Below are 18,652 nucleotides of genomic sequence, written 5' to 3' on the forward strand. Positions count from 1 at the left end.
GAGTCTACCCACCCTTCCTGATGGCCCAAACGCACCCCAGATTAAGTCCCACTTAGAGCTGTTTGCTAGAACAGCCTCCCAAGTCTGTGCTGCTCTTCTTTTGATTCTGTGCTACCCACCCCAGTATGTTACTCACTTCCTTGTTTGCTTCAGGTTCCGTTTCTGATACTTGCAGGCATAGGTGCCTTGGTTACCATAACCCATTCACAATGTGTTGCTTTCCCATTGTATCTCTAGGACCTTTCTGCTTCTATGATTTCCTGGTCCTGAATCTTAGCATCATGGCCCATGATCTATAAGAGCCAAAAGCAACATTTACGGAGACACTGAACCAGATGGTAGACATGGAAGCGAAGGAGGGCAAAGAACAAGGATCTTTCTGGAAACCAAGTCTGTAGGTCTCAGGGATGAGCTACAAATGATGGGAGAGGAGTTGGAATGTTTCTTACATCAGGAGCAAAAAAAAACTGAGAGCTGCCAACACCTTTGGAAGATGAAATAAGTTGTGGAAGGATACCTGTTTTGTAAGAGAGGGAAGAACAGGCTTTCTGTTTCAGAGATCCCATGGAGGGATGCTCCACCCAAGCCTGTGGAAAGGACTCAGGCTGAAATTGGTAACTTACCCCAAGATCCAGGGGAACAATAGGCGTGGTTGTGGGTCCCGGGTTTTTTAAGCGCCCCTCTATGTATATGATTACTTCAGGTACAACTAATCATATGCGAATCTCTCCTCACAGCCTTCACTGTGCCCTCAACCTTACTCCACAAACTGAGAAGGACACTTGGTTTTGAGGTAATACAGTATTTAGTCACAGGGTTAACCGAAGCATCACAAAAGAGAGTAACAAGATGGGCGATGGTGATAGAAGCAAATTGTACCCAGAGTCTGGATCAGGCACGAAGGAGTTTCCTGCTGCTGTGGTCTCCTCGAACATCCATAACAGGTAATTAGCCACCTTCGTGTACACTCCAATCACATTCTTCTCGCCACAGTTCACACTCCAGCTGACAATGCCCAGCTGGTACCATGGGCTTTTATTATTTTTCTGGCAAACCAGAGCCCCCCCGCTGTCACCCTAGGAGAGAAAAGTTGTTTGGGAATAGAAGGGACAGTAACAAGTTACTCTATAGCAGCAGTTCTCAACCTGTGGAACGACCCTTTCACAGGGGTCGCCTAAGACCATCGGAAAACACATATATAATTACAAGTGTTTTTGTGATTAATCACTAGGCTTTAATTATGTTCAATTTGTAACAATGAAAATACATCCTGCATATCAGATATTTACATCACGATTCATAACAGTAGCAAAATTACAGTTATGAAGTAGCAACGAAAATAATTTTATGGTTGGGGTCACCACAACATGAAGAACTGTATTAAAGGGTCACGGCATTAGGAAGGTTGAGAACCACTGCTCTATCGCCTATTGTGTAGGCAACTGGTACAAGGCAAGAAGCACTTAGAGCATCTTTTGATGAGAAGACATTTTAAATTTTGATTAGACTCTCCAACTACATGGCTATGTTCCCAGATCTGTGACTGTCAGAAAGAGTGACAAGCAATTTGGTCAAAAACAATGATGATGAGTGACAATATGGTCAAAAAGGGAATATTCATCACAATCCTCAGCCAGTCCTGTGCTTTCTTTCTGATGTACAAAGAAGTGAGTTGCTAATTCATGTTGCCTGTAAGCACTTTTTTTTCTGGAATTCTTCCAATAGTCCCCCTGCCTTTTTACTTCAAAGCCACTTTCAGCCAGCCCATATCGCTCTTTCTGGATTGTTTACCACAGCAAAAAGTGCCCCATTATAGATTATTGGTTGACTATAACAGATATATATATGTAATTCCAACCATGCACTTAAGTGTTATAGTTTAAAACATGAAACTTTAAACAATTTACACTTTAAAAAATATCATCTCACATCTGTCAGAATGCCCATTACCAATAAATCAGCAAACAAGTGCTGGCGAGGCTGTGGAGAAAAGGGAACCCCATGCATTGCTGGTGGGAATGCAGGCTGGTACAGCCACTGAGAAAAACAGTATGGAGTTTGCTCAAAAAATGAAAACTGGAACTGCCTTTGGACCCAGTGATCCCACTTCTGGGAATATATGCTAAGACTCCCAAAACACCAGTCCGAAATAATATATGCACCGCTATGTTCATAAAAGCATTATTTACAATAGCTAAGATCTGGAAACAGCCCAAGTGTGCATCAGTAGATAAGTGGGTAAAAGAGCTGTGGTACATTTACACAATGGAATACTACGAAGCTATAAAAAGAAGGAACTCTCACCTTTTGTGACAGCATGGATGGACCTTGAGATTATTGTGCTTAGTGAAATAAGCAAGAGAGAGACAAGTACCACACGATCTCACTTATATGTGGAATATAATGAAAAATAAACTGATAAACAAAATAGAACCAGAGGCATGGAACAGACTGACAGAGGTCAGAGGAGAGGAGGATGCAGGGGGCACTGAATGAAAGAAGGTGAAGAGATTAGCCAAAGAACATATATGCGTAGCCCACGGAAACGGGTAACAGTTTGGTGATGGCCAGAGGGAGGGGGGATGGGTGGAGGTGGTTAAAATAGTGGGAATGGGGGACATCTGTAATAGTCAACAATAGATAAAGAAAAGAACATCTTGAAAAAGATTGCCAAATAAGCACAGATCAACAAAACAGACATCATTGATGTGAAAATTGATGCCTACACCACTTTTCTTGCCCTAAACCTTTTGGATCATTTCTTAAATTCTATTGAAGAATAAGGTTTATTCAATCAAAAGAGGTGAGAAAACTCAGATATGGAAAAACAACATGAAGAATACCCATAATTATATAAATAATTAAATTTATACATAGACACATGATTGTGTGTAAGAAGAATGTTTTGGGTAGACTATGGGACTCTATAGCAATGGTTTCTCTGGGGCATATAAGAGGTAAACTGTGCGCTATCTTCACTGCTTGAATTTTCTTTACAACCTATTCAAATAAATAAGTGCAATAAGTAACATTTGTGATTCCAACCATGCAGAGGAAACTCCTGAGTCAACTTTCCACATCATTATGCATGCATATGTACATACGTCATTATTATTTTACAGAAATAGGACCAGGCAGTACATATGATTTCACGGCTTACAAAGAGTTATCTTTGAAAATATTAAGTGACACAAAAAAGTTGAATATTTAATAATATGCAAAAATTCTAATGCAAAACTGTTAACAAACAAAAACAGGACATGCTTTGATTTCTTTTCACCAGAATGTTGTCATGAAGAAGATGCTGTGCCCATCATCTTACTTGCTGTGACCATCATCATCCAAACTCTCCTTTACCAGATTCGTTGAAGTCATGGGAAAATCCCATGACCTTTCTTTAAAATGAATCGCAATCACTTCTCTGGAGAAGGGAGGATCTCAATGAAAGATCTTCAGCAGAACACAGTCCAGAATCTAAATTTCTGTCCCTGCCTGGTTTGGCTCAACAAATAGAGCTTCGGCCTGTGGACTGAAGGGCCCTGGGTTTGATTCCCGTCAAGGGCACAGGCCCAGGTTGCAGGCTTGGTTTTCAGTGTGGGCATGCAGGAGGTACCTGATCAATGATTCCCTTGCATCATTGATGTTTCTGTCTCTCTCTCCCTATTCCTTCCTCTCTGAAATCAATAAAAATAGATTTAAAAAAAAAAGAACCTAAATTTCTGGAGCCAAAAAGACCTTGGTTCCAATCCCAGGGACAAGCTTTAGCTGAGAGAATGTGAAAATCTTCCTCAGCATGGTTTTTATGCTGGTGATAATAACAGCACATCTCCTGCAGGACGGCTGTGTGAATGGAAGGAAATGACACATGTGCAGCACTAAGCTGGGCCCAGATACGTGGAGAACCAGTACTCAGGGGCGGCTCCCACCACCTTTTTGATTCATGAGCAGCCAAATCTGTGCACTAGCAGGCTGGGCAGCTGGCATTGGAGCCCCATTTCTACTGGAATCCCAAAGGTGGCTCTAACCCCAGAAGTCAGCTTGCCTTCCTTAGAATTCTGGGTCTTTAATTTACCTCGCTGTGTGTCCTCCTCAGGACTGCTGGCTTCCCTGATCCTCAGTCTCCCCATCTGAAATAGGCCTGCTTCCTAGGGCCAGTGCTTAACCCTTTCATGTATTTGTGGAAGCGGTTTGTGTGCTATTGAGCACCGAACAGGTGTAAGAGATGGTGATGGAGAACGTGATATTCACAGCATTTCCTGTGACCCTCCCCAGCTCCATTACCTGGCAGGCATCCTTCCAATCTTCAGTGCTCCTAGTACACAGCATGTCCCAGGTGACCATAGGCATATTTTCGGAGCACCTACCCCATTCAACCAGCTCCACATTGACTTTCTGCAGCTTTTCACGCACACCTCCATGAGAAACTGAACCAAAGAAGAAGCAGATGGGGAGAGGACTCTGAGCTCAAAGTGGTCCCTATGAATGGAGGTCAAGCACCCACCCACATTGTATCTTTTCACCTCAATGACAAGGGAACTTCCTCTATGGTCCAGAGAACAACCCACATGTGGACCGAGTGAGGTGGAGTGGGAGGGATGGCCAGCAGACTCTCAAGCCCACCCTCTCTGAATCCACAGGTCCCCAGAACTGGACTCTACTGGGCTTCAACCTGAGTGCAGAAGCTGCAGACTCCATCGAGGGTCCTAAAACATGTTTCTTTTAAACCACAAGGATGTAAAGAACCCACAGTGACAATTTTTGTCCAGGGGCCCACAATACATAAAGATGGGCTTAAGGAGCTGAGCCCAATACCTAAAATGTTCACTCCCCAGAGATGAGAATAATTTTGTCTTTGTACAGTATTGCTGAATCCCTAAAATCTAGAACACTTCCTGGATCATAGAAGAGGATCAATGAATATGTGCTGGATGAAGCATGAGGAGTTCTACATTAAGAAGGTGGCCCTTTTTGAAGCTCATGATAAGCTTCTAAGGGCAATTCCCAACCAGGAATTCTAACATAGCTCTGAGCTTGGGGACTATGTGGGAATCCCATGCAGCCATTAGGGTACCACTAGGAAGAAGAGTACTGACTGGAATTCATTTTTTTCTGCTCTGTTGATTATGGGACAAGATACATGTACTAAGATGAAGGACAAAGGTCACCATCTTGTGTGGCTGGGAAAAGTGATGGGAGTAGTTAGGAGGTTGACTCTATAAAGACAAGTTCACATTCAGTTTATGCTCTTCTCCTCAGCTTGTGGTTTTCAATATTTTAGTCACAGAGCCCCTTATCCCAAGGGCACAGAACCAACACCATCAGTTGGAACAGAACTGTGCTGGAGGACATAGGTATAGATTTCCTGGTTTCCAGTCCGTTTTGCCATCCCTTTGCCCATCAATATGTCCCTCTACATTTCTCCAAGTCACCCCTCTGACTCTGAAAACCTCTGCCTGGGTCATCCCTGAGGCCCTATTTGGGTTCATGTCCTACAATCTACACATAAAACTTGCTCCAGGAGGCCAGGGAGGCCCAGGAAGGACAGCTCCCATGTGAACTGAGGAGAAGGTTCATCATAGAACCTTAAATGAGAACTTAAAGGCCCCAAATCCACCAGGAAGTCTTCCCAGGGCCAGCAGGGTCTGCAGCTTTTGTTTCTCCTTGCATACATCAAACAGGATGCTACCCCCCAGTGGGTTGGGCTACAGTAACTCACTGGTAAAGTGGCACTTTCTCCATTCCTGTATCTCATTGACCTCGGTGAGGCAGATGGGCACTCCCATGACACTGAAGTTAAATGGGTTTTTGAGCAGGAGTAAAGCGATGTCATTACGCAAGAGCAAACTGTCAAAATAGCGGTGAGTAATTAGCTTGTCTACTTTCTTTGTCGTCAAGTTGTTGGTGCTGGATTTTCCATCATCGTATATGACCTCCAAGGTAGACCTTAAATTTGGGAAAAAAAAAAGAAAAAAAAAAAAAGGAAAAAACGGTGAGTGGTGAAAGAGCAAAAGGTGAATCTTATGAGAAAAAAATTCCAACAGCCTGAGGCTCTGATCCTGAGAGCTGGGGAGATGGTGCAGCTGGGGCCACACCCTTGGCATAGAGCCAGGTGAAGAGCCCCGACTGGGCAGGAGGAGACAGACATGAGTTTCAGGTCCACCCTGTTGCCAACAACTCTTGGGCTGATGACCTCTTCCTTGGGCAAATTTACTTGTAAATTTCATCACCAAATGTCTGGAAAGCCATGCTATGCACAAGTAATAGAGGGAATTGGCCCTGGATTTGCAGCAAGGGCTGCCCTAGCTCTCCAACAAACAGCTGGGAAGTTTCTCAACAATACTGATTGGAGGATGTAGGCTAAGACAGCACCTCAGGAGCTGCTGCTACGCAGCCAGGCCTGGCGCCCTGCCCCGGTGTTCCAGTCTCTTTGTAGGGTTCTCCAACTCTGTGCTCACTGCTAGCCTGGGAGCAAATGCTTAGGCAAGTATTTCCATAGGATTAGACCAGGTTTACATGGCAAGATGCTGAGAAGTCCAAAGAACATTCATTCAGCCATTTTGGTCCTACACAGCAAGCTGTAAAAGGTCCTAGCAGGAGAGCAGCATCTCTCCCACCTGCAAAGGGTGATGTTCAGCCACATGGGCATATATTTAACCTCCTGGTACTCTGTTCTATGGCTAACAAACCTGAATGGAGGCTCTAGGACAGCCGTGGGCAAACTACGGCCCGCGGGCCGGATCCGGCCCGTTTGAAATGAATAAAACTAAAAAAAAAAAAAAAAAAAAAAGACCGTACCCTTTTATGTAATGATGTTTACTTTGAATTTATATTAGTTCACACAAACACTCCATCCATGCTTTTGTTCCGGCCCTCCGGTCCAGTTTAAGAACCCATTGTGGCCCTCGAGTCAAAAAGTTTGCCCACCCCTGCTCTAGGAGAATACTAAGCAGGTAGGGGCAAATATTCTACCACACTTGTTTAAAAAGAAGTCTGTTTGCAATACTTACCTTTTTTTGTTTATAAAGCAATGGGATGCAGATAGAATCCACCACTCATTGAGAATGGATCCTCCACAGAGATATCTCCCTTGGTCAAAAATATTCACCTTCCATGGGAACTCTGGAATTTTAGCAGGCTTCCTGCCCTTGATTTTCAAAAATTTTGATTTATCGAGATCAGGATATACTGTTTCACCACATGTCTCTAAAAGCAGAAAGAAGGAAGAGATTCAGGGCCCAATAGTCAAGGTTGGTTGGATTGTAAGAGAGTTAAGGATAATACCGCTTCTCCTAGCCTCTCCATCCCCCCTGGTGTACAGATGGTGATGGCTTAGCCAGGGTAACCCCAGGTGGGAGACCCATCAGATAAAAATGTGCCCCTAGGCCTGTCAATGGCACCACAGTTGAGAGGGTGTGCTTATGGGGAGAAATGGTTGCTGCCTTCTCCATAGCTTAGCTTCTTGGGTGGGTCTCCCGCTGTGGGCCTTTGGGGAGGAGACACAACCATAAGAGTTGGACCTGAATCTTGCTGTTGTCCCCTAGAAGGGGGAGCCCAAGTGGGCACATTCATTTATTTGAAATTGGGCCTCATTGTCCTATGAAAATAGGGCCTTGGTATGTTGTCTTGGCATATTTTGGACAGATATTTTCAAGGACCTCTCACAAGGACCAACAGACACCAGAAATCTTACAGCCGAGGGAAACTGATCAGCACCCCCCCCCCTTCCTCACTGGTTCCTCTTCTGTGTTTCTTACTGTGGTTAGTGGTACCAACTTTCTCCCAATTTTAATTCTAGAGATCATCCCAATGGCACCTTGAGAGGAATAAAAATTTGGCATTTCCTATGTAATAGCATTACTTTGACTTCTTTTGACATCTTTCAAATGTCATTTGATTCATGAGAAAAATAAACATCGTAAAATCTAAACTGTTGAACACTTGGTAGTTGCCAGCCACCATCCTGTTCTCTCTAAAACACTTAAAATATCTGCAAACCCCATGAGGTAACTGAAATTACTATTGCCCGTTTGAAAGGTGAGGCAACAGAGGCAAGTTTAAGATTGGGATATCTGGCTAAGACCCAGCAGCTAGCATATGAGTGAGCTAAAACTTGAAATTGGGCAGTCTCACTCCAGAATCTGTTCTCATAACCACAAGGCAAACATCCTTCCAAGTGTTAATCATGTTTACTCTCGGGGAGAAAGGCAGTGACATTAAACACTTCTCACAAGAAAGTATAATGTGAAAGGTATATATATTCAAACCATCTCCACACCACCACCCACATGTATCATCATCCATCACCATATCATCCATCACCACTACACAGCCCCACGCCACTACCTCACCTCCCATCTTCCTTCCACTCTTGTCCCTGCAAGGTCTGTCCTCTGTACCAGACAGAGCGCCTTTCTCAAGCGCCTCTTATTTCTTGCTCTCCCATTTACACTCTCTTATGGCTTCTCATTGTAACCAGAATAACAGCCAAAGTCCTTACTGAGCCTCTATGGGCTCAGGGTGATCCAAGCCCTCCTAACCTCTCTGGGCCCATTTTTCTCCTGTTCCCCCTTCCCACTCCCTCTGCCCCAGCTGCACTGACCTGTCTGCCTCTGAAACATAACAAGCATCATTCAGGGGACTTTGCACTTGATGCCACTTCTGCTTGGAAATACATGTCCTTATCAGATGGGTCTCAACGCGTGTCTGGTCATGGTAGGAAGGCTTTCTGTGACCACCTACTACAGCAGTCTCACCAACCACCTGCAGACCTTCCATCACATTAGCCAATTTTGTCTGCCTCAGACCACTTAACAGGAGATGAGATCAACTTGTTTATGGATCATTTATACATTTAATACTTCCTTCCCCCCACTAGATAGTAACATTGCTTAAGGGTAGAGAATGAATATATATATATATATAGTCTCCACATCTTCTTTATTCATTCAACCGTTGATAGACACTTAGGTTACTTCCATATCTGGTCTACTGTGATCAATATTGCAATGAATGTGAAAATACAAATATCACTTCAAGATCCTGTTTTCACTTGCTTTGGCTATCTACCCAGAAGTAGGATTGTTGGATCATATGGTAGTCCTATTTTTTAATTATTTAAGGGACCTCCATAGTATTTTTCATAGTGGCTCTGCCAAGTTATATTCCCATTAATAGTGTAAAAGGGTTCCCTTTTCTCCACACCCTCACTAGCACTTGTTATCTCTTATCTTGATGATATCCATTCTGTGATTCCTCTTTATGGATTTGATTTCCCTAAAAATCAGTGATGTCAAGCACATTTTCATGTCCCTGTTGGTCACTTGCATGTCTTTTTTTGAAAAATGCCTATCTAATTATTCTGCCCATTTTTTAAACAATCAAATTGTTTGGATATTGATTGATTGATTGATTGATTGATTTACTAGTGGCCCATTTCTCAACATCACTTGCAGTAGGCTGCCCGCCCCTTCCGCGGGAGCAGGCAGAAACTGCAGTGCTCCACCAGGAGCCATGCTGCTTCCACGGGAGCCTAGAGGGACCCGGGCCGATTCTGTGGGAGCCTGGAGGGACCCACACCGATTCCGCGGGAGGCGGGAGAGGACCTATCTCCTAGTGACTGGTTGTGCACACCCCTCGCTGTGCACAGCCCCACCCCTCACCACATGCAGCCCTGCCCACCCATGGTCATGACTATGACACTGTAACGGATAATTTGCATATTAGAATATATATATGTCATTAATCCTCACCCAAGAATATTTTTTCTTCTATTGATTTTTAAAGAGTTGAAAGGGAAGGGGAGAGACAAAGAGACATCAATTGTCTGCCTCCCACACCCCATTCCCCCCATGACCTGGTCAGGAATCCAGCCTGCAACCAAGGCAGGTGCCCTTGACTGGAATCAAAGCCATGACCCTTCAGTCTTTGGGCCAATGCTCCAACCACTAAGCAAAACCATCCAGGGCTGGATTTTTTTTATTTTTAGTTGTACGAGTTCTTTATATATTTGGGGGATTAATCCCTGACCTGATATACAGTTTCCAAAAATGTTCTCCCATTCTGTAGGTTGCCCTTTCATTTTGTTAATTGTTTCTTTCATTGTGCAAATGCTTTTAAGTTTAATGTAGTCTCATTTGTTAATTTTTGCTTTTGTTCTTTTATTGTCGTATCGAAAAAATTCACTGCCATGACCAATGTCAAAGAGCTACTTTTCTATGTTTTCTTCTGAGAGTTTTATGGTATCAGGTCTATGTTTAAATCTTTGATCCATTTTGAGTTAATTTTGTAAGTGCTGTAAGATAGGGGTCCAATTTCATTGTTCTACATGTGTTTATCCATTCTCCCAAAACAATTTGTTGAAGAGACTATATTTTCTCTATCAGGTGATCTTGGATCCCTTGCCAAATATTAGTTGACCACATAACAGGGAGTTTAATTCTAGGATCCCTATTCTGTTCCACTGGTCAGGATGTCTATTTTTGTGCCAGTATCTTACTGTGTTCATTACTGTAGCTTTGTAGGATAGTTTGAAATCAGACATCTGATGCCTTTCCATTTGTTTATGTCTCTTCAATTTCCTTTAGCAAAGTCTTGTAGTTTCCATTGTCCAGAACTTCCACTTTCTTGGTTAGTCTTATTCCTACGTGTTTTATTCCTTTTGATGCTATTGTGAATGGGATTATTGTCTTTCTTTTTTCAGATGTCTTATCCTTAATGTATAGAATTGCAACTGGTTTCTGTATGTTAATTTTGTATCCTGCAAACTTTACTGAAATCATTGATTAATTCAAACAATTTTTTTGTTGTGTCTTTGGGATTTTCTATATACAAAATTATATTATCTGCAAATAGCAACAGTTTTACTTCTTCCTTCCTGATTTGGATGTGTTTTATTTCTTTGTCTTGCTAATTGCTCTGGCTTGGGTTTCCAGTACCATCTATAATAATAAAAGCATAATATGCTAATTAGACTGGACAGCCAAATAACCTTCCGGATGTCATTCTGGATAAAGCCACAGCAGCGGGGGCTAAGGCAGAGGCAGTTAGGGGAGATCAGGCAGGCAGGCAGATGAGCAGTTATGGGCAATGAAGCAGGCAGGCAGAGGGGTTAGGGGCAATCAGGCAGGCAGGTAGGCGAGCGGTTAGGATCCAGTGGTCCCGGATTGCAAGAGGGTGCAGGCCGGGCTGAAGAACCCTTCCCCTAACACCACCCACCCCCCCCCCCCCATTGCATGAATTTCATGCACTGGGCTTCTAGTATTGAATAAGAGTAGAGTGAGTGGGCATCCATGTCTTGTTCCTGATCTTAGAAATGCTACAGATATGATTGTGTTTATAATATTGGGATAAAAAGGCCTTTCTAATTCATCAAATAAAATCCAAGAACCAGAAGTAAAAATATTGCTGGATTGTACATAAATTTTAAATTTCTGTATGTCCAAAATAGAGTTGGAGAAAAGATTTTGCAGCACATATTAGAAAAAGAGAGTTAATGGCATTAAAATTTTTTTTAAAAGATTCTGCAAATCTATTTACAAAACCCGCTCAAATAGGAAAAATGGGAAAACTATAGGGACAGGTAATTTTCAACAGAGCAAGTAGAAAATGTTACAAATACGGCTGGAAGTGGGGGTAAAGGGTGGTCTTGTGCACAGAAACATTTCAGAAATAGTGGATTAAGTAAAATTAAACCATTCTCCTTACGGTGAGATTTCTCAGAACCCTTAATATGTGGCTCTCCACTGTGACGTTACAGAAAAGGTGACCATAGAGCTCCTCTCTGCACAGCTTCCAGCAGGAGAGAAGCTCTAAGGAACATACCTGGGGGAAAGCTGCATTAACTCATTTGCTCCTGCCGCAGCCCTATAACTTTTCCCACTGAACGAGAGGACATAATGTGACACCGGTGGCCTAAGTTAAATAAGTCCCTCTGCCACCACAGCTCCACTGCTTCTCCCAGGGTGCTGGGCCCAGAACTGGATCTTTAATGTCTTTACAAAGAGGGGACTGGAGAAGCAAAGGCAGTTGCTGAATTGTTGCTCCAAGTCCCTCGTACTTCCAGAACTTTGGGTCCAGACCCTAAGGCAGTGGTTCTCAACCTTGGCTGCACATTAGAATCACCTGGGAATCTTTTTAAAAATCCTGATTTCTGGGCCTCGTCCTCCGGAAATTCTGTTTCTTTGTTACTAATGTTGTGGCCCCACCCCATAACAAAGAAACAGAATTTACAGAGGATGAGGCCCAGAAATCAGGATTTTAAAAATATTTCCAGGTGATTCTAATGTGCAGCAAAGGTTGAGAACCACTGCCCTAGAGCTGTGGTCGGCAAACTGCGGCTTGCAAGCCACATGCGGCTCTTTGGCCCCTTGAGTGTGGCTCTTCCTAAGCCTTAGGAGTACCCTAATTCAGTTAATAACAATGTACCTACCTATATAGTTTAAGTTTAAAAAATTTGGCTCTCAAAAGAAATTTTAATCATTGTACTGTTGATACAGTGGGGCCTTGACTTACGAGTTTAATTCGTTCAGAGACCGAGCTCGTTAAGGAGCTCGTTAAGGAGCTCGTTAACTCAAATTACTCTATCAACTCAATGCAAAAAATCGGAGGAGAGACAGCTGGTATCTCAAAACTGTTAGTCGGGACACTCATAAGTCAAGGCCCCACTGTATTTGGCTCTGTTAGCTAATGAGTTTGCCGACCACTACCCTAGAGGATCATCTTAAATGACTATTCACTGAGCCTAATGCATTTACTTTGGTTATAATATCCTCACTTCCAGAGCCATCTGCTCTCACTCAGCACCCCCACGGGCCTCTCGCTCAGCTCTGCAGGAGCCAGGTAAGAGATTGCAGGCCTCTCCCCATCCTCTGCACTAGGTTTTCCTGGCACAGACCTGGAATTTTATGGGGGTATTCAGTGAACTCCAGCATCAGTGGAATGAGAAACTGGAGCATCTTCTTTTCATTCTTTTCCAGAATTGCCCAACCTGTGCCTCCAGCCCAAGGTGATAAAATGCCAGCTGCAACTGCTTAGGTTGTGACCATCACAAATACATGGTCCTGTGTGACATCACAGTAAGCTGGGGGTTAGAGCGGAAGTAGGGGAGCAAGGTAGACTGGCTGAGTCTGCAGGGGAGACTAGGTGGACTCCATTGCAGGCAAACTTTTGTCTGTACACTCCCCTTTCACCCTTGACTCTGAGCCTCCTGAGGAGTCCTGTATTCTATCATCTGCTTCCGCATTAACGAGCTTTGGGTCGTTGGGCACGTTTTCATGGTCTCTGGAACCAGATCTCAAAGCCTCTACAACGTGTTAGGAGATGTGGATTTTATTGTGAGGTTGATGGGGAGAGTGGTGGAATGAAAGCAGGTCATATAATCCCACGTGCATTACAAGATTATTCTGGGTGTAACATGGAGACTATTTGAGAGAGGATGACTAGAAAAGAGACTATCAGAGAGGAAGTGGCTCCAGTTATACTGATGAAAGATGAGGCAGCCTAAAGGAGGAAAGAGGGTGCGTGTTGTCGTTTGCCAAAGCTGCCATAACAAAATGCCACAGACAGGGTGGCTTAGATAACAGAAACGTCCTGGTTCTGGAGGCTGGGAAGTCCAAGAGCAAGGTGCTGACGGGTCTGGGTTCCTTCTGAGAGCTACAATGGAAGGACCTGCCCAGGCCTCTCCCTTTGGCATGCAGATGGCTACCTTCCTGCTGCCTCTTCACACCGTCATCTCTCTGGACATGGACACTCCTAGGTCTCTTCCTCTGCTAACAAGGACACAAGTCCTAGTGAATTGGGGTCCTGCCCTGAGGGTCTCATTTTACCTTGATTACCTCTTTAAAGACCCTGTCTCCACGCAGGGTCACATTATAAGGTGCTGGGGGTTTGGACTTCGACCTCTGAAACATATAATTGAGATACAAAAGAGGTTGAGAGTGGAAGTATTGTGATTGACGAGCTCTACAGGATGAGTAGGCAGACACACTGCATACTCAGACATTGCATGACGGGTACATATACTGAAAAACATTTGTTCTTGGTCTGAAATTCAAATGTAACTGGGCATCCTGTATACTTATTTGCTCAATCTGGCAGCCTTAACCTGCACTGAGTGTGCTCCCTAGTCCCGTTCTAGAACTGCTGGCCAGGATGGTGGTAAACAAAGTCACTACAATAGGGCTGCCCTGGGGATCTGGAACCTCGGCCAGGCAGCAGTCCTAGGCAGCCTATGTCATCATGTGCCTCCTCTACTCTTCGGATTTCTATAGATTACTTGTAGAGCTTCTCTCCACACCTGGCCCCCATGTTCACCCAGTTCCGGGGGGGAGTCATTCCCATTGTGATCTATAGGATTGGTGCCCTCTGGAGTTGTGGCTAGGCATGGCAGTTTTGTCTCACCCAGGCCTGGTGCAGTCCACTGTTACTGTGAAGAAGCTTGGCAAAGAAATGCCGCACAGTGAATGAATATGTCACAAGCAATAGGGCCCATGTTAATAGGAGAGATATAGCCCCAGCGGAAAATGGGTCCTCTTAGAGGTGAACTGTGATTCTGTCCGGATACTTTTCTAGAAAGTAAGCAGCAGTTGCGAGTGGATGTGCCGTCATCCCTGCATCCCCACTGGTGGGATCAGCTGTCATCCTCCCAGTCAGACCCTGCCCAGGTTTCTCCTCCTCTCCTCACCCCCAGAACCAACAGTAGGTGAGCAAAGGAGAAGCTGCAGGCATTTGGCCAGGGGTGGTGGCAGGGCCAGGGGATGGAGAGAGCCGAATTCAAAGGAAGCACAAAGGGAAAGCCCAGAGCTTCCCGGTGGCAGGCCAGGCCAGGTGGCCTGAAATCTTTGGGACCTTTGACCATATGCCCTTAAAAAAAGGCTTAGCCTTTTGTCAGGGCCAGGATGTTCTGTTGAGGACGCAGATGAGGTGTTATTCAGGACAGATGAGGACAGCACTATCCATGGCCACACAACACGCTGGCCCAACCCTGATAGTGGACACCTGGGCGCTGAGGAGCAGCTGCAGGGAGGGGCCATGGAGAGGGGAGAGTAGCTGGAGATGTAGTAAAACGAGGCCACACCTGGGTCACATAATCTTGTTTTGAGCTTCACAACTTTACTTGTGAACATTGTCATCCCTTTTCTGCAGATGAGCAAGTTGCCAACGAGGCTGTCCTGAGGGTGCCTGTGTCCAATGCACCCAAGTCAGTGCATGATAAGTGTGAGGTAAACAGGAAGGTCCAAATCCATGACCCAGGACCAAACCCGTGGATGTGAGGGGAAGCCATGGGCCAGGCATTTACATCTGTGAGTCTGATCCTTTCATCCTTAGATGTGGTCAGGGGCTTACCTGGGGGTTGGGGCATCATGTGGAATAAACCGAGAAAGTGGTGAGAGCAGGATTGTCACCTGCTAGGTTGGGCATGAAGGGCCAGGTCCATGTTGGCAGCCCCAGGTCAGAGGTGACTGCCACCCCCTTACCCCCGCCACCCCCACCCCGTGTTAGTGCTGGGGGAGGCCCCCTGGGACTCCTGAGCTCCTCCCCATCCTCGAGGTCCAGCCTGGCAGTCCCTGGCTCAGGCCTCAGGTGCACATTCACAGGGACCTCTGACGTGACAGGCTCTGTGAGAGAGGAGGCATTTGAGCCTTAAAATGGGTTACTTAGGGCAGGAACCACAAGCAAGGTGCCCACCAAGGACTTGGTTGAGGGTAGGTGTGCCCAGGTCAGCGGGAAGAGGATCTCAGACAAGACTATTTCAAGGATGAGGGCCCCCTGTGCCACCATGTTAGGAACAAATGGCAAGAAGAGAAGCCTGCAGGACCCGAGTTCTCAACCACCCAGCCCATTGTGACATCGCCAGCTGGGCCGGCTGGGAGAGGAGAGGCCATGGCAGTGTCTTTCCCCTCAGCCCTGGCCTTCGCCACCTCCTAGGCCAGCAGCAAAGACAAGGGTCATGTTCCTGTTATCAGTTTTGCTGCTCATGTCCCAAGTCAGGGTCACACTTCTTGGTATGTTGACTCCTCCCCCGCCCCACCTTCCTCTTCCCCCCCCCGCCCCCCGCCATTCCCTCCCCCTCCCCCCCCCCCCTGTGGTGGGGAAGGGCTTGATAGTGGCCCTGCTCATGTCCCCTTCTCCCAGTCAGTGGTGAGCATTAGGGGCAGTGGAGGGAGTCGGTTAGCGAGCTCATTGATTAATTAATTGACTACAACAAATACTAATGGAGTGGCTCCTCTCCTGGGAGCTGGGCCAGGAGACTCTCTCCAGAGACAGATTTCTCTTCTCTGCACAGGCAGCTGCAGCCTGTGCTCTCAGCCTCTCAGGGAACAGAATGTTCTAGAACAGTTCAGGGCTTCTGGAAGGTTCAGGCCCTTTCTGGGACCGTTCTGGTTTCCCACATGAATTAGCTTCTAGGGCTGCTGGAACCAACCACCACAAACTTAGTGGCTTCAACAACACACATTTCTTATCTTACAGTTAGTTCTGTTGAATGCAGATCAGACACGGGTCTCCCTGGGCTAAGATCAAGGTGTCAGCAGGACTGCATTCCCTGCCAAGCCTCTGGGGAGAACCTTTGCCCTTTCTAGCTTCTGAAGGTCATCCCCATTCCTCAGCTTGGGGCCCCTTCTTCCATCTTCCAAGGCAGCTCTGTGCCTTTCTTCCCTAGTCACGTCTTTCTTCTTCTGCCTGGTCCACTACCATTAAGGACCCTTGGGATTCATTGTGCCCACTCAGATTATCCAGGACAATCTCCCCAGTTTATTTTTATTTTAAATATACTTTTATTGATTTCAGAGAGTAAGGGAAAGAGAGAGAGAAACATCAATGATGAAAGAGAATCATTGATCAACTGCCTCCTGCATGCCCCCTACTGGGGATCAAACCTGACACCTGGGCATGTGTCCTGATAGAGAATTGAACTGTGACCTCCTGGTTCATAGGTCGATGCTCAACCACTGAGCCACACTGGCCGGGCCAATCTCCCCATTTTTAAATCAGCTGATTAGCAACTTTAATTCCATCTCCAAAATCCTGTTTGCCTTATAAAGCACTATCCACCAGTGCTTTAGGACATGGACATCTTTGTGGGGAGGAGGGTGTTATTCTGCCTGCCACTCCATACTTGGTGTTGGACAAATCTTTTCCTCTGATTTCTCTTGGGTGAGAGCAGAGACAAGCTCCGTGAAGAGACTCTCCTAAGATCACAATGCTGGAGGGGGCAGAGCCAACACTTCTGACCTGTGTCCCAGGCGCTGTGCTATGAACATAAAGCATCGGCTGGCTTACTCGTGTATCTGGGTGCTTCCCTGAGCCTGCCTTAGATGCCTCATGTCTAGAATGAGCATAACGGTAGCTACCTAGAGGTCTCCTATAGATATTGATTGAGTGGTTTCATCTTTTCCCTTCCTTCCTCTTCCATGCCACCAGCATGCGGCGAAAGACCCCTTTTTGAGGGAGGATCTCAGTATTCCAGGATCATAGAGGGGATGGAGGCTGAGGAGGGCGAATTCCCGTGGATGGTGAGTATTCAGACAGGAAATGAACATTTCTGTGGCGGCACGATCATCAACAATTGGTGGATTGTCACTGCGGCTCACTGCTTATCAAATGAGGAAGTGAAGTAAGTATCAAGAGCCCATCCCTGTTGCTTCTGACACTGTCCACCCCCGGAGCGTCCCCACACTCAGGCAGACCTGATTGCTAAGGGGAGTCCCAGGGCCTGTCAGTCCCGAGTCAGACACCATGGCCCTGGGTTGAGGAGGCGGTGAACCCCTGCTGTGCCCACCTCGCGGTCACCCAGGGCCGGTAACTAGGGCTTCCCTGCGATCACACACTCCAGGAGCATCTGGCCTGGCAGAGTTAAAGGGCTTGGTCCGTTTACTTCTCCTAGGACAGACAAATCCTTCCAGGAAGACACTTTCCTATTTCTGAAAGCCTGGGTTTCCAGGCCTTTGGACACCCCCACTTCCCTGCTCCCTGTAGAGTTTTCTTTTAGCTCCAGGAGATGGGTGGCAAACGCAGCATTTACTGATTACTGATCATGGCCCAGTGACCATGTAAGCAACTACGTATATAATTTCATCGTACAACAACCCTCTGAGGCAGATAGAATGAACAACCGTATTTTATAGAGAAGGAAACTGAGATCCAACTGACTTTAAAGCAGTGGTTCTCAACCTGTGGGTCGCGACCCCTTTGGCGGTTGAAGGACCCTTTCACAGGGGTCGCCTAAGACCATCCTGCATATCAGATATTTACATTACGATTCATAACAGTAGCAACATTACGGTTATGAAGTAGCAACGAAAATAATTTTATGGTTGGGTCACAACATGAGGAACTGTATTTAAAGGGCCAGAAGGTTGAGAACCACTGCTTTAAAGGGTAAATGGAACATCTGGGAAAGTTTCACTGTGGCATGACCACGTAGCTTGTTGCATCTGCCCACATGGGATACTAAAAGACACGCTAATGGAAAGTTCCTAGCCATTCTGCCTGGAGGGAATTCCTGAATTATGACTGAAGACTCTTTCTGTTCAATCAGTGGCATGTCTGGATTAAACTCCAGTCTGGGGTCTCTAAGTTGCTGGCAGGCGAATCAATGTAATCCTACCTTACCTCTCTGTGGGCTGGTTTGATTTGTGCCAGGTGGTGGGCTCTT

General features: G+C 45.7%; 1 protein-coding gene across 1 annotated transcript; it reads right to left on the reverse strand.

Annotated features, from left to right (window-relative positions):
* Positions 1-809: 809 nt before the first annotated feature.
* Positions 810-12,953, reverse strand: LOC132234232 (serine protease 52-like). The gene is made up of 5 exons (XM_059695275.1): positions 12,893-12,953; positions 7,008-7,203; positions 5,717-5,943; positions 4,282-4,424; positions 810-1,076 (listed from the first exon to the last, which is right to left on the reverse strand). The coding sequence occupies exons 1-5, from the start codon at positions 12,951-12,953 to the stop codon at positions 810-812; spliced, it is 894 nt and encodes a 297-aa protein (XP_059551258.1).
* Positions 12,954-18,652: the final 5,699 nt, after the last annotated feature.

The sequence above is a fragment of the Myotis daubentonii genome, chromosome 5 (genome assembly GCF_963259705.1).
Source record: "Myotis daubentonii chromosome 5, mMyoDau2.1, whole genome shotgun sequence".
Classification (NCBI taxonomy): Eukaryota; Metazoa; Chordata; class Mammalia; order Chiroptera; family Vespertilionidae; genus Myotis; species Myotis daubentonii.